This window comes from Chanodichthys erythropterus, chromosome 22 (assembly GCF_024489055.1).
Source record: "Chanodichthys erythropterus isolate Z2021 chromosome 22, ASM2448905v1, whole genome shotgun sequence".
Lineage (NCBI taxonomy): Eukaryota > Metazoa > Chordata > Actinopteri > Cypriniformes > Xenocyprididae > Chanodichthys > Chanodichthys erythropterus.
Window position 1 is genome coordinate 7,520,327 of NC_090242.1, and position 17,360 is coordinate 7,537,686.

At 35.6% G+C, this 17,360-nt stretch overlaps 1 protein-coding gene across 1 annotated transcript in view; it reads left to right on the forward strand.

Annotated features, from left to right (window-relative positions):
- Positions 1-1,464: 1,464 nt before the first annotated feature.
- stk26 (serine/threonine protein kinase 26) overlaps positions 1,465-17,360 on the forward strand; it is a 36,485-nt gene continuing 20,589 nt past the window's right edge. Inside the window, exons 1-2 of the mRNA XM_067375265.1 lie at positions 1,465-1,913; positions 10,176-10,406. Coding sequence (XP_067231366.1) covers positions 1,872-1,913; positions 10,176-10,406 — 273 coding nt within the window. The 5' untranslated portion in view covers positions 1,465-1,871. The remainder of the gene's footprint in view (positions 1,914-10,175; positions 10,407-17,360) is intronic.

Genomic DNA, 17,360 nt, shown 5'->3' on the forward strand with positions numbered 1-17,360 from the left:
ATCGCGTGCGCAAATTTAGCTGTTTTATAAAGGCACAAAGCCATATCACGGTTTCGATTTTAGTTCATTGGTAAAATATAACGTAGAGACCATTTAAGCTTTGTGTGTTTTAAATTTTCGGTTTATGATAAAACGGTGGCGGCGGCACAGGGTCATTGCACATAGTTTTACATGTGGATTATTGTGGTGTTGTGCCGAATGAACACAAAAGACAATAATTCCCGAGAGACTGAACTCTTTAATCTCCACAAGCAGCGACAGAAAATGTACAACGTTAGCACTCACTCAGAAGAGTACCTCGTACGGAAAACAGCCATATACATAAACATAGTCCCCTCTGGTGGCCATTATGTGCACTGCAGTCCAACATTAACTATTGCAGTAAGGATACCACAATTATAATTTTCGGGAATGAGTTAAACATAAATTGTAACCATTGATCTCTAAGTACAGCGTCCCTGGGAAGGCCAAACAAAAGTGATTGGACTGCGGGATGAAAATAACACCATTTCGACCACATGAAGACAAACACACTCTACAAACGCAACTCTTGTGTATTCCTGTGGGCGGAGGTTAGTCAAACTGTTTTAGTGACGTCATTAAAGAAGGAAGTAGAGGGATGTAGTCCAAACTGGCCGTTCGATGTAGGCGACTTCTGTTAAATAAAATATCTCGCTTGGCATTGAACTTTGAGCTTTAAAATTTTACAGATTTTATTTATACTCTAACAACAACATTACACACAAACTAAAGTTTGAAACATGGGATCATGAAGAACGGGACCTTTAATAGAGAAAAATTATATTTTGAGAGCACTGTTAAGAAAGCTCAAACCTGAAAGATTCGGGGCTTTTGGGAAAACATTCGGGGCTCCAGCCCCCTTAGCCCACCCCTAGCGCCGCCCCTGCCCATTACTATATTGTTGAAAAGTACACCAAAAATATTGTCGCTTTATAATATTAATATTGAACCACTGTACTCACATGAACTGATTTAGATGTGTTTTTAGTACATTAATGGATCTTGAGAGAGGAAATGTCATTGCTCCCTATGCAGGCCGTCATCGGATTTCATCAAAAATATCTTAATTTGTGTTCTGAAAATTAACGAAGGTCTTACGGGTGTAAAACGACATGAGGGTGAGTAATAAATGAATGAATTTTCATTTTTGGGTGAACTAACCTTTTAAACAGTTCCAGCACATGTTTTACTAGGTATATTCAATGCTTTATTTTAAAAGAGACTTCTTTTACTTTATTATTAACATAATATTTATTCCTATTCGCCAAGCTTTACGCCAATTCACATCCCCAAACACAAAAGTCCAGATAAAACGAGCTAGAGGGTCAAGGGAAAACTTGTTCTCACAAACACAGTGTGTGTGTATATCTCTGTGTAACATGAAGAAGTGTGTGTGTGACGAAAGCTCGTTGTGATGGTGGCAGCAGCGTTAGTGACGCAGTGTCTGTGTGCTCGCGGTCGGAGCGCGCGACTCCACCCAACGGCCAGAGCTGAAGCACAAAACAACTTTGCGAGCGCAGCGCGAGTCATGGCGTCCGAGAAGACCTCCTGAAGAACAAACTCCGCGCAAACTCACACCAAAAGCGTGTAACAACCCATCGACGACCGTCTGGATCTATTATAAACAACAAAAAAGTCGGAAGGAATCATGGTTACCGAGTGTCGACTTTAAAGCTAACAGAGCGCAGCTAGCTCAAGAGTTTGGCGTCGCGAGGAGTTTGACGAACAGTGTAAATATAGTGTAAATATAGTAGTTTATATAATTTAATAGTGAGTATTGTGAGGAAAAGAGCTCTAAGTGTCTCTCCGCGAGTTTATTGGGTGTGTAGTTTGCCTGTGGACGGGTGGAGATGGCTCAGTCGCCGGTAGCTGTTCAAGTTCCTGGAATGCAGGTGAGTTGGTGTGGAAAGGTAACGACAGGCCATCATCATCATCATCATCAGCTAATCCGCATTCAGCATAATACACTCATGAATCATATCCATGCACACCTTTACACTGGCTCTGTCAGTCCTTCAACACTTGCTGTTGTTATTCACAACATAATATAAACGCTTAAAAAGTACTATGGTATTACTGTGTTTTTGGACGCATTTATCATGGTATTATTTTAAACTCCTTAAAGTCCTGTGGTGCATTGTGATAATTTAGCCTTATTATTTTAGTTATGACATACTTTTCTCTATTCAGTGAGATTCTCTGTTGTTTTATCAAGCAGAGATTGGGAAACTGTGTTTGTTCATTTTTAAAAACAATTGCTTCATGTTGAATAACACAAAATAAGATAGTTCTGTTTTTTCTTTCCCCTGCCTTTTATTATTTGTAGTGTACAGTATGCTGGATATTTGCACATTAAATCTGATGGCATTCTGATATGGGAAATGACAGCACAGTTACGACACAGCTTTTACTGTAGTTACTAAGGCATGGAATAGTTTAATAAACAAATTTAATAGCCTTTTATATATATATATATATATATATATATATATATATATATATATATATATATATATATATATACAGCTATGGAAAAAATTAAGAGACCACTCCAAGTTCAGAAGTCAATGTTAAGTGGTCTTAATTTTTTCCATAGCTGTATATATGTATATATATATATATATATATATATATATATATATATATATATATATATATATAATATATATATATAATATATAAACGGTGCTTCCCAAAGGTTTGATATACTAGCCGGGTGGAAAATCCTCCTATTACCCACGACACAAAAATGGTCTACTACATGTGACACACTATAAATAATGTGTGATTGAACGATATTCTTATTTATTGATATTCATTTTAATTACATACTAACATTATGCATTGTAAATTATGCAAAATTACAGATTTGTCATGTAATGTCTCTCTCAGTGAATGGGACACAGATTTTAGTGATACTAGTAAAATCTATATATTGAATAATATGTGCTAATATGTTGTTTTGTAACATTAAACACTACCGTTCAAAAGATTGGGGTCAATAAGAATTTGTTTTTGTATTAAGAAATTCAAGAAATTAATACTTTTATTCAGCAAGGATGCATTAAATTGATCAAAATTGACAGTAAAAACATTACAAAACATTATATATATATATATATTAGACATGCACCAATACTAAATTTCTCCGCCGATAATTCAGAGTGATATATCTAGATACTGATCGTTTGAGGATTCTGCCTTTTATACCTTCTTTTAAATGAATGAGAATTTCATTATACTTAATAATTAATCATTATATTTTGAAAGAAATGCAAATAAAAGCTTCATTCTCTATTTCATCAACTTGTTTCAGAGTCACTGGTATCAGTTATAAACAAACGCATTACTAATATGAATATTAAATCATATTAAGTAAATAATGAAGATTAAATTAATATATCTTAACTTTCTGAATGTTATTAATTCATATAAGTACTATTAATATTGAACATCAAACTGTTTTTTTTTATCATTTTCTTTATACAAAGCACAAATTCAGTCAATTTTTCTCCCCTCTTTTGACTGACAGGATATATCAGCCTTGTTTTAAACTTTGCCGTTGAAAAGTTTGGGATTGGTAATATTTTGACCGTTTTTCCAAAAAAATGCTCTTCTACTCTCCAAGGCTGCACTTAGTTGTTTTTTTATTTTTTTTTTGTATTTTCAATCAAGTAAGTAATATTGTGAAATATTAAAAAAATTTAAAATAAGTTTTCTATGTGAATATATTGTAAAATGTAATTTATTCCTGTGTTCAAAGCAGAATTTTAAGCATCATTACATCAGTCTTCAGTGTCACATGATCTTTCTAATAGGCTGATTTGCTGTTCAAAAACATTTATTATTATTATCAATGTTGAAAACAGTTGAGTATAATTTTCTTCAGGATTCTTTGATGAACAGAAAGTTCAAAAGAACAGCGTTTATCTGAAATAGAAAGCTTTTGTGACTTTCAAAAGTTTGGGGTCTTTTCAAAAGTTTAAAAAAAATTTTTAAATTGAGGAAATTAATTATTTTATTCAGCAAGGATGCATTAAATTGATTTAAAAGTGACAGTAAAAAACATTTATAATGTTACAAAACTTTATATATAGTTACTACAGCATGGAAAATATTATCACTAGAACACTCTCAGCCAATCAGATTCAAGAACCAGAAAGAACTGTTGTATAAATATGAGGCTTATAAGGCTATTAAATGTGTCATATATATTTATATATATAATATATATACTGGATCAAACTATATTTGAACATCTCTAAAATGCAACTGGTGTAATGATGGAGCAGATATTTGTGTATAAGATGTGTTCGTGTTTGCTCTTTTTTTTCCCCTCTTTATGAGTCTGCGTTTGCTTCCCGTGATCTAGGACAGTGATGTAATCCCTGTCTTTTAAGCCTTTTTGTGTGACAGCAAGAAATAGTCTTACTTGCAGCACAGGAAGTGTGAATGAGGTTCCGTGTTGTGGCCGCTGTCACAACTTCACACTCGTATACGCTTGGAACCAGAACCAAAAAAACCATAGTAGCACATTAGAAGTTCACTTCTACTCCTTTTCTGCCAGCAGACGGGGGTCAGAAAGGTCACTGACCACAGCCAAGCAATGTGCTCCCTCCAGGAATAACACGCCTCTCTGCTATGACAACTGAGGGTTGTGTTGTTAATCATTATGCACAGCAGATAGGTGGCTTTGCTCATTAATGTAACACTTGTGGCAGGCCTTTTTAATGTTTGTTTTATGAGTTTTCCTAGGGTTTAAAGGGCAGTTTCGTCCTTTTAAACACGCCATGCAATTGTCCATTCATAGAAGCGGTGTGCTAATAGCTCCAGAAGCATGAAGGAGTGTCTGTCTTAGGCGTAGTGTCTGGGTGTGGCTCGCAAGGACGTGTTTCGAGCCCTGGTTTCTCGTGGTTAACGCCTGAGTCAGCTAGACAGGTACGGCGTAAGAGGAGAAGACTCATGATGAAAAGCTTGTTGTGTCATGTAGCTTATACCCACGTGCATTTGGTACGTTATCCCTAATGCATTTCTGCAGGCCCTGAGGGGTGCTGCTTTGTTGCCATGTGTTTGTCTAGCAGTCAGAGGAGGAAATGCATCCAGCTGATAAATCTTGTGGGGGTACATGTGAGCTTGTTAACATGCAGATAGCTTAGTCAATAACGTACCAGTCTGTGCACAGCGGTTTATCAGAGGGACGCAGATCCGTACACAGGCGCTGAAGCAGGATATAGTTTGCCACTGCTGCTCCACTGAATCTAAAGCGCTTTGGAGATGACTAGTCTAATTGGATATAAAGTTTAACTAGATGAGCAACAGAGCAAGTAAAATCTTTTACCACATAACCTGTGACTGCACTTGTTTACATTTGTTATACAAGGAAAAATATATCATGATATTCTTAGAATTTTAACAGATAACAATTAGGAATGCAAATTCTTTTAACCGATTAAAGGAGCATGACATGGATTTTTTTCATTTTTAATTTTAATATGTTTCTTGAGGCGCACTTATAAAAAACAATTATTTTCTGCCCCTGTGTCTGAAATGATCCATTTTGAAGGCTTGGCTCCTTTAAGGTTCATCAGTAAATGCCCACTGTTATGATTGGTTAGTGTCATTGCATAGGAAACAGCATCAACGCCCACTTGCTATTGCACATGAGTAAGTGTTTTGAAAACTTTATCCATATAAAACTGTCATTTACAGACAAAGCATTGTGAAATCATTGCCATTTGTGATACAGCTGCTGTCAGATCTAGGCCTGTCACGATAATTACTTTTTGTTGGGCGATTTTATTGTCATTTAAAGACCATTTTTATTCCACTAAATATATAATCATAATATAACAGCATAATAATGCAAGTAGGCCCACACACATTCAAATGACATTGAATTTAACTCTTAAAAGATTAGTTCACTTCAGAATTAAACTTTCCTGATAATTTAAGGAATGCAAATTCATGAACATCTAAGATGTTCATGTCTTTCTTTCTTCAGTTGAAAAGAATTGAAGGATTTTTCTCCATATAGTGGACTTCACTGGGGTTCAACGGGTTGAAGGTTCAAATGTCAGTTTCAGTGCAGCTTCAAAGAGCTCTACATGATCCCAGACGAGGAATAAGAGTCTTATCTAGAGAAACCATCGGCCATTTTCTAAAAAAAAATAAAAACAATTATATACCTTTTAACCCCAAATGCTCGTCTTGCACTGCTCTGCGAAGCGCCACGCATTACGTAATCACGTTGGAAAGGTCACGTGTGACGTAGACAGATGTACTGCGGTAGGACGAAAAACTCTATTTCAATTTCTCCAACTTCAAAATCGCCCAACAATGTTGTTTTACCTTTTTTTTTTTTTTTTTTTTTTTTTTTTACTTAGTCAAGTTTACTTTGTAGACACTGGATCGGTACTTCCGCCTACGTCACGCGTGACTTTCCAACATGATTACATAATGCGTGGCGCATCGCAGAGCAGTGCAAGAAGAACATTTGTGATTAAAAAGTATATAAATTTGTATTTTTTTTTTTTTTTTAATGAGCGATGGTTTCTCTAGATTAGACTCTTATTCCTCATCTGGGATCATGTAGAGCTCTTTGAAGCTGCACTGAAACTGACATTTGGACCTTCAACCCGTTGAACCCCAGTGAAGTCCACTATATGGAGAAAAATCCTGGAATGTTTTCCTCAAAAACCTTAATTTCTTTTCACTGAAGAAAGAAAGACATAAACATCTTGGATGACATGGGGGTGAGTAAATTATCAGGCAATTTTAATTCTGAAGTGAACTAATCCTTTAAGAATGTTTAGATACTGAAATTGAAGTGTCAAAAAATAATAATAATGTTGAATGAATAATAAATAAACCTTTTTATGGAGTTTTCCCATCTACAGATTTTTCCCTGACCTTTTCTCAGTAAAGTAAGGGTGCACACTCAAAATCACAAACCCTACTTAGCAGTCAGACCCTACTAGAACAAAGGCACAGATGCTTCAACAGGCCATTTCTTCTGCTAAATCTATTTTTTCTAGAGGCGTGTTTTTTTTTTTTTTTTTTGTTTTTTTTTTTAATTTAAGAACTTCTTTTAACTTGAACACTGCGAACTTGAAAAATGCGAGCGCAACGATCAAAATGCAAAAAGAGCGCAGTGAATGCAAAAAAAAAACAAACTAGACATTCGTGTCTGCCGCGTCCCGCTAGCTGTGAACGTACACCAATTCATGCTGTCATGTTCATATTTGTACTGGAACCATGAATTGCGGAAACAGAGTGCATTTGTTCTTCCAAACTGTCATTAGTTGTCAGGAAAACACTATACACCACGAATTATGCCTTTTTTTCACCTGTCGATGTCCGCTGTGTGTATGAAGCAGCTGCCCGAGCCTCGCTATCACCTCCGACACGGAGAACAGATAAGATGACAGAGGCAGTGTGATCGGCAAAATGTTGGTGAAAACAATAGATAACATATATGTTTGGCTTTTTTTTTTCACAATTCAATTCACATTTATTTGTATAGCGCTTTTCACGTCATTTTCATATAATTTCAAAGCAGCTTTACAGAGAATGCATGTCAGCATTACAATTTAAAGAATGCAGTTAGCAAATAATGTATTAATTTAGGCAATTAATTTACAATCACTGTTAGCAGTTTAACTGAAGGTAGAAGCAATGAGCTCCTGGAAAAATGAATTATATTAACAATAATTAGGATATAGAAATTGGGTAATGTGCATGTTGATCCAGATGATTGCGTCTTCTGAAGTCCTCGCAGGAGTTTCTTCAAAGTCTCTTCATAGGTGTTGGTCATCTGAAGTCTTAAGAGGCTGGATCCAAACTGAAGCTGAAGTCCTCTCTAGTCACTTCGGGACGGGTGTCCTGAAGTAAAACAGAAAAGCAAACTGAGAATAATTAGCGTAGCTGCTGTTCATAATGGTATGAGATGCATTATGTGAATGCTTGGCTAAAGAGATGCGTCTTTAATCTAGATTTAAACTGGGTTTTCCCATACAAACAATGAAGCTTTTCTCTTTTTACTTGAGTTTGAGTATTTTTTGAGCCTTCAAGAACCTTCAGCTTGCTTCATTACGAGACACATCACTGAAATTAACCGTTGTTCAGTAAGTGAGTCAGGTTCACTAATTGCTCAGTGAATTAATTCAGTGAAGGAGCTGTCAGACTGATTTAAACCGGAAAAGGCCCAGATATATTGTTTTCCAGGTTCCGCACAGTTGAGACTTTCAAAGTGAAATGCATTGACCGTGAGTGCGGATCGACGTGTTTGATGCATGAGACCTTTGACTGCACTGCAGTACTCCACAAACTTGCACATGCTCTGTTTTTTTGCTTGGTTATAAAAATCTGGCTGCTCACACACTGTGCACAAAATTACATCACATGCACTGTCCTTGAGACATACCTGAACACGGACAAGTGAAGCAGACATTGGATTTAACTGAGAACAATTTATTAAAAGAAACGGCTCAAATGAGTAATTTGTAAAATAGACCTTACAGGGTAGACGCCATATTGAATTTTATGAGGATGAAAATGAGACTTGCACTGTATAAAGGGCCTAGATCACTTGTAATTTTCAAAACACCATTTTTAAAACTGATTTATGCAGTTTTTTCTAGATTTTGATTAAAGATTACTACCCCCTGTTTATTACCTTGCATGTATTAATTGTTCAACACAAGACTAGTAATGTGCACTAACAAAGTCAATTTTGATTTCACAACAACTTTAAGATCAGTTGCTGTTTTTTTTCATGTTGCTCACAGGACAACTTCATTGATAGACTTGCACATGTGTTGGTGTTTTATTTCATCACACTCAACTCAAACTCTGAATGCACATTCACAATTCTGGTCTGTTTTTTTTTTTTCTGTGTTGCTGATGATTAGTTTCACAGGAAACACTGTCATAACTATGATAGAAACTGTACTGTAATATAATACAGGCTTCCTCAAAACCAAGTCCTGAGGGCCACAGCCCTGCAGAGTTTAGCTCCAACCCTATTCATAAACACCTGAGCAAGATATTCAAAGTTTTCAGAGTTTTGTCAGGGTTGGAGCTAAACTACAGAGCCACATTTGAGGAATCTACCTCAAATATTTATACAGATGAACAAATTTATACTGGTGTGTGTATGTAGTTTTAACAAGAACATCAGGCAACCACAAACAGTATAAACTCTGCTTCCCATTGTGCCACTCAAACACCCTTAAATAATGAATTAAGCTGTTTTTGCATTACTTTTCATTATAATCTTTTTTTTTGTAAATTCTGCCTACTGTTTACCGCACAAATCTATCAACTGTTTGTTGTTTGTTGTGGTACCACAACAAACTCGTTTGCTTCTTGTCGACATCCATGATATTGCATAAAGTATGTTTCTGGCCTTATAGTCCAAAATGCATGCAGGGAACTCATAAAATTTGCCGAAAGCTCTGCACAAAACCTGTTCACCCACTGTAGTTTTAAAGCCCCTCTTGTGAAATGGCTCGATAAGTGAATTTTTTTTTTCCCCAAAGTCTGTCATATCAAAATGAAACCCAATATTGTAAGGTATGAAAGTAAAACTACTGATTCCAAAACAACAAAACAAAACTTTTAATGATTAAAATGACAAACTGTAATATGCAACTATGTGCTTCTTATATCTTTATCAGCATTGACTGGATAAGTTGGATTCACTTCCTCATCCAGTGAAATAACAGTATCTGCAATAGGTAACTGATACCAGTTGGACAGCTGTTTTATGTTGATTCATAGAGCTCCCCTCCCAAAGTTTCTATGAATATTACTGACTAACCTAGTGTGCATTGGCATTCTCTCTGTTATAAACGCTTATAAACTCCTTGTCTTTCATCTTCATTGTTCCATTAAGCCTTTTATAAAACTGGAGGAACATATTAAAGCAGCTGAACAAAACACATGATTCATAGAAAGTGAGAAATCTTCTATTAAATCAGTTTCTAAATACACATTTAGTTATTAGTCAATATTTTCTAACTATAAACATGGATCCCAGATAGCACAAGTATGCGATTTCTGCGAACTTACCTGAGATACATTAAGTGTCTTTGTTTATACCTATTTATCTAACCTAGCCAACTCAGACTAACTCTGTAACCTTTGTCTTCCAGAACAGTCGAACAGACCCTGAGGAGCTGTTCACTAAACTAGAACGCATCGGGAAGGGCTCGTTCGGTGAGGTGTTTAAAGGCATCGACCGCCGCTCTCAAAATGTTGTGGCCATCAAAACCATCGATCTTGAGGAAGCGGAAGACGAAATCGAAGACATCCAACAGGAGATCACCGTACTCAGCCAGTGTGATAGTCCCCATGTCACCAAATACTATGGCTCTTACCTAAAGGTATGGATTGATGTTTACTTTTTCCACACATTAGCTGTAGCACATGCTAGTAGGGTTGTAACGATACCAAAATTTCAGTAGTCTGTGCCAATACCAGAAAAATTACATCGTTCTCTGTAACAGTTTTGGTACCATAGTAAAGTACATACAGTTTAATAAACAAGCGGTTTATATTAAGTGACTTACATTTTAGACACCAAATCTCTTGTTTCGCTCTATTTCACCAATGAAATGGTTCCAAACAGCATTGTTTTGGGTCTCTGAGCAACACTTCCTGAATGAATCAGCCATTTGAATGAATCTGTTGAATCTCAATGACTCGCTCATTAACAGGGACTTGCTGCCACCCACTGGTGGATTTAATTTCACATTTAAAGTGTCTTTTCATTTTATAAATAATTTCAAAAACAGTATTTAACGTTTTATATTTTCAACATTTCAAAACATTATTTATGCATAACTGCTCTTGACTGATTAACTTTAATAAAGTTTAATCTATAGTTATATAGTTATACATTAGATTACAATTTCTGTACCTGGAAATCCCCTGTTCAAGCCTACATAACCTGAAAAGCACTGTTTATTTCATTTGTTTATTTAGTTGTATTTCTTTGTGCTTTTACTTGTAATTAGATTATTTGTTCCTATTTTATTACTTACTGTTTACCCGTCTAACAGTATTTAAAAAATTAAGTGAGTTAATGTAGTAGCTTTTGGCGTCACCTTATTTATTAAGGTTAAAGGTATCAAAAACAACAAAAACAATAACTTGGCTTATTTTATAGGCCAATTTTCTTTCCTTTTCTTTTCTTTTACTTTATTATTTTTGGCAGGGCAAGTAAAAACTTTAACCACTGGCAGAAAAAATCCTTAGCCTAATCCCATTAATGACAATTAAAAATATAAGTAAAAAAATACAGTAAAACAGCATGTAGCCTTCCAATTTTAAAGTAAGCGTTGCTATAAAGTCCCCCTGTAGTCAATCATTTTATCCCTTAAACTCTTCTTTGACACATTTAAACGTTTTTTTTTTCCTATGAAAAAAAATGTCGTTAACACTTTATTTTAAGGTGACTTATTACATGTTATTACATGTACTTACTATGTAATAACAGTAAATTATGCATAATTACAGGTAAATAACCCTAACTGTAACTCTATAGTAAGTACATGTAGTTAATTTTAGGGCTGCCCCCTAATAGTCGACTAACCGTTAGTCAACTTGAAGAGGCTTGGTCGACCAGGATTTTATTAATCGGTTAGTCGCAGAAAAAAAAAATCTCCACAGGAAGTGGCGAGGTCACGCAGTCCTAGAGGCACAGATCATTAACTGCAGGAAATCCAAACATTCACCTATCATTTATCGACCTCAAATATGGCTTATCACTTGAAACATGTAAGTCGCAACTTTAGTCCATTCTCTTTAATGTTTACCTATAGATAAATGTGCGCTATTATTTGGCGCATATCCAAGTGTTTGTGTGGAGAGCGTGTTTACTGCATGACATGGAGGCGCCGGTGTGATCACTGCACTTAACTTAAAATACTCCGTCATTTTTGGTCATAGATAAGAGTAATGCACAATGTAAAGGGTCTACTTTTATTTCTGTCAAAACTCACAATAACAGCAAAACATTGTGCTTTTGTAAAACAATGAAAGCAATCAGGATGCGTTTTCTGATCTTGGTCTCGGTGAACTTGAGCTCGTAACAAGCATGAACCGAAAATCATCGTATAGGCTGCTTTCCTCACAGACACAAGAAATATATCTATAGCTTGGAATGTCTACTTTTAAACGAGCCAATTCAAATGGAAAATAAATATTCTCAGATTATGTAATCCATATGAAACTTGCTTATAGGCGCGTCCACTACTGCGGAGATGAGAGATGAGTCAGCATTGTTGACTTAATCGCTGCAGCCGAAAACACAAAACATTATTAACAAATTATTAAAATGTTTAGACAGTCTCCTTGCTGTTTTTTCACAACACATTCATAATCGTTACGTTTGCCGGTGCACTGTGGCAAGCTTTATGTATGTGTTTGAGCACTGATTAGGCTATGTATACATAAGATTAAAGGCTCATTATTATGATTTATGGCTTATTAATATAAATGCGCGATTAGTCGACTAATGGCTTAAATGAACGACTACTGGTCGACTAGAAAAATCTTTAGTCGAGGGCAGCCATAGTTAATTTATATTACTCAGTACTTAAGTAAGATGTAACTATGTCACCTTAAAATAAAGTGTAACCCAAATTTCTTCATGCCTTTAAATAGCTTGAATGTAAGTACACCCTTGCCTCATTTAGTATATGCGGTTCTATGAATATGCAAATTTGCCCCGTCTCCACTCACATCCACTCTGTCAACTTATTGAAGTAAACGATGCACAATGGTATCGCTTTTTACAACGTCAGACACATAACAGTAATATGATTAGCATTTTGCTTGACTACATTATCAAACAGCTAATAATGTGTTGCTAATGTTACAAACCATGTTCCTGTTTGCAAGTCAGACGGCTGTCTTCTAAAAAAATCAGCATCCTTACCAACGCTTTACAAACTCAGAACATCAGTGGGGAAAGGCATAGTTCATCATAACATTGTAATATACATCATACACCCACTATATTGCTAAATCTACAAATTTTTTTTATATCAAGAGAAAAACATACCAGAATAACTTTCTCTTGAGACTCCTGTTAGTTCGCTATTAATGATATGCTAAAGCCCACCGGCACGTTGATGTGATTGGTTACAAGGTGGTTTGTGACATCACAGACACCAGCAATTTCAAACCTCTTTTTTTCACTGCAGTTTTAAGGAGAAAATTCTCAGCATTGGTGTTGACATGAATTTGCACATGGTTTGTCTTATTAAAAACACCACATATACATACTGTATAAACAACATTAAAAACTTGATTTTTACCACAGGGAGACTTTAAATGTCAACTGAGAAGTTTGTAATAAAATGAAGAACTCATTATATGTAATAGAAAAAGTGTGAGGTCTGTGCGTCTGTCATTTTCACTCCCAAGATTTGATGCAGTTCCTCCCAAACCTGTCTGACCGCAACATTCGCTATATGACACACTCTGAGTTGACTTTTTAAAATGATTAATGCATAAAAATGTAAAAATATACAATCTACTCTACTTTCCTCCAATGCTGCAATCATGCAGATTTAAAATTTGCATTCTTTTAATTCAGTTAAGAGGTTACATCGTGACTTATCGATCTTCTATTGGTCACAAATTTGCAAATGTGAACCTTGGGAACACAATGGTTGTCAAATTTAAATACGGTTGTCATTCATGAAACTTTAGTGTGCAGCATGCAAGAAGGCTTTCATTCAAATTGTGAATGTGTTATAAACAGAAAGTGAGGAAAGACCACTCCCTTTATAATCACTTCAGTTGATTTCTGCACACTTTCAAAAATTCTGATATAGTCACCACATCAGAGCAGATCTTGTACATCGACATAAGTATATCCTACTAGGCATATATCCAGAAAAATGTCATCTGAACAAGTAACACATCTGCCGCTTTTCTTCTGACCAAATTAAATCATAAATGTCTTAATTTAGATTACATTACTAATGTTTAGTTCTAACGTTTGATCAGTCAAATCAGATCACGCATTGAAAATGAGCTTGCTATCTAATGAGCCACTGAAATGTCTTCCGTTTACCAGCAAAAAAGCCATCTCTGCATCTTTAGTCCCTTCAGAATTGTCACCACCTCTTAAAAACTATGCCAATATTTACTTCCGTTTTACCACTGACTCTGCCACTTTCCCTTTTTGACTGCAGGCTCTCCACAGTTTTGTCAGCGGTTTAGACCTTTCTAGATTAAAAGCAGCCATCTAGATGGCAAGTTTAAGGAACTGCATCCTTATCACATGCCTTATAGCTGGGTCTTCTTTCTGTTTACAGACCAGGGTTCCCACACTTCTTGAAAGTACTTAAATTTCAGATACATGGATTCAAGGCCTGGAAAGTCTATGAAAACAAATAAAGGTCTTTGAAAGTGCTTGAATTAAACATGAACTAAATTTTGTTAGAGTAGTATGGTGCTATTACAAAAAATGGCCTTTATGTGCTGCCACAGGAATATCTAGTGATGGCCGATTTCAAAACACTGCTTCGAAGCTTTACGAATCTTTTGTTTCGAATCAGTGGTCCAGAGCGTCAAAGTCACGTGATTTCACTAAACAAGGCTTCTTTACGTCTTAAGTGTTTCAAAGTTTTAATGGTTCACATGACTTTGGCAGTTTGATAAGCATTCTGATCCGCTGATTCGAAACAAAAGATTTGTAAAGCTTCAACACTTCACGAAGCAATATTTTGAAATATAGTTAAATAAAGTCATTATTTATTTATTTTTTATTTTTGGCACACAAAGTATTCTCTTCGCTTCATAACATTAAGGTTGAACCACTGTAGTCACATGAACTGTTTTTAGTAGCTTTCTGGGCACTGATGGTGGTTAACAAATAATATTTCAAATATTTTTAATGCCCAGCAATTATCTTATCCTTGTCATTTCTTTGCAAAATTAATGTAGGCCTATATAATATTCTCTCCATATTTTAATGTTTTTAATCAAGTATTGATTCATAAAAAAAGAGAACTAAAACCAGTGTGAAATTAAATGTTAAAAGCAGAAATTAAAAAGCCTACAAATTGCATATCTGGTTCAAACCCGTCTCTCTCTCACACACACACTTTCTCCTCACTGGATATTAAAACAGTCATATGCCCCTTAGATTTTATTTGTCAGTATATGCCTTAACATTACTGCAGTAATGACAGACACGGGTACAGTATACTGTCCAGATTGGCAGTAACAAACCCACCTTTATTGTCTTTATTGTGCTTGATATAAAATAAAAGGTGCTTTAAGAAGTCCTTGAATCTGGTGCTCATGTAAGAGTGGGAAGCCTCACGGATGTGAATGACGAATGACCACATACTGTCATTTCCCAGGAAATCAGACCAAATGCTCTCATTTTAAATCATTTTATAAGTTTACCATTGGTAAGGTGGGTGGGACCATTTTGCGAATAGAAACCTTTAAGCTTTTCATAGAAAATTAACACAAAAAAAAGCGTCTTTCTGTGCGGCGCTTGTCGTGTGTGTCAGTCGGCGCGAGTCACGCATCGATCTTATTCGTGGCTTGTGTTTAATAACTAATAAAAGCATGTCCTGCACTTTTTCACATTCATGCATGTTCTTTTCATTAATACCCGGAATATCAGCGGCAAATGCTTTGCTTCATTATGAAAAACGCAAATTTTTAATTAATATAATAACAGTAACCTACATTATTTACAATAAAACGGCACATTAATATGTATTATAGGCCTATTTAATTACATCTTTTTAAAAAATCGATTCTTTTGTTTTTATGCATCATAAAAACGATTATATTCCACAGCTCTGGTTACAAAGTACCGGTACTTTTGACAACTCTAGTTACAGGCCTATACAATATAAGACATCTTGAAATCTTGAAAATGTTCTTTTGTGTTCTACACCTTACAAGACTGACATCAGCATGTTCATGTTCTTTTTAAGACACTGTCAAGTTCTTTAAAAAATGCATCTCCGCGGTCAGTTTCATTCTGCTCTGGGCTCGTTCAGCTCCAGTGCCACATGAAAATATTTACTGTGGAGAATTACAGTGCTTCCGTTCGGAAAACACTGCGGCACTGGCGGTATTTTAGGCACGAGAACCACAATATTGTCATAACGCTGTAATACTGCATTGTGTGTAACATGCGTAGTATGCATGGTTGCCATTAGATGGAAATTAATACAAAAGATGGCTGTGGATCTTCTTTAATAGGGAGTTTGGGAGCAGTTGGTCTGTTGCTTGTAAAGATTTGATGCCATTGGCTCATGGCCAAACCCTTTGTGCTATGTCACAATACCTGTATTTCTGGATGGCTGCCAGACACAACGTATGCTCAGAGATTTTGTCTGGCCACTTTGCGTGTTTGTGTGTGTGTGTGTGCACATAGATGGTCAGTGTTTCCAATAAAGTCTGCATCAAGGTCAAAAATGACCAGGACCTTGTGTACATGCAGATTTAAACTCTACAGTCGATACCTTACTAAAATATTAAAGGTTAAAATTAACAACTGATTTGGTTAAGAAAACATTTAAATTGCAAAAGGTGATTTTTATAATTAAAAAGTCATTATAACACTATTATGACACATTTAAAGCTAGTTACTCTATTGGATCCTCAAACTGTCAGTCAAACCTCATAACTCCGCCCCGCCTCTATTGTGAATCAAGTACTGTACTCAGTTTGGAGCTTCTCTGCTTGTTTGCAATGCAAAGGTAAATAAAGAACTGATGTTTGAATAAGTACAGCATTTTCTTCACTCAAGAAACACTGTTTTTTTGTTTTGTTTTTGTATTTGAAGAGCAAAGAAGATCTGGTGTTTGCCATCTAGTTGTAGCCAATATGCAGTTTTAAATATCCTATGCATAGCGCTTCATCTTTTATGAGATTTTGTCTAAATGTGTTCAACAACAAGAGAACCTGAGCGCCCACATAGCTAAATAAATTTTTTAACCTGTAAGTTGATGAAAAGGTAAAGTGATGCACTTACTGTCTCAGATGCGGCTGTTCTGTCAATCTCCATTGATTCCATTGAACTCCATTTGAGCTTGATTTTAATTAATATTAATGTTTTAATGACGCATGCTTGTCTGACCATATATAAATCCACAATACCAACTTTGATTACACAGTGTTTAATTATTAAAAAAAATAAATAAAAAATGTTTCCGCCTGACAGTGTTTCGAAATTTCAATGGTTCATGTGACTTAGGCAGTTTGAGATCGTTTGATACACTCTGAATCGAAACAAGATTCGTTAAGCTTCGAAGCTTCATGAAGCAGTGGTTAGTTCTGTGATGAGTGCT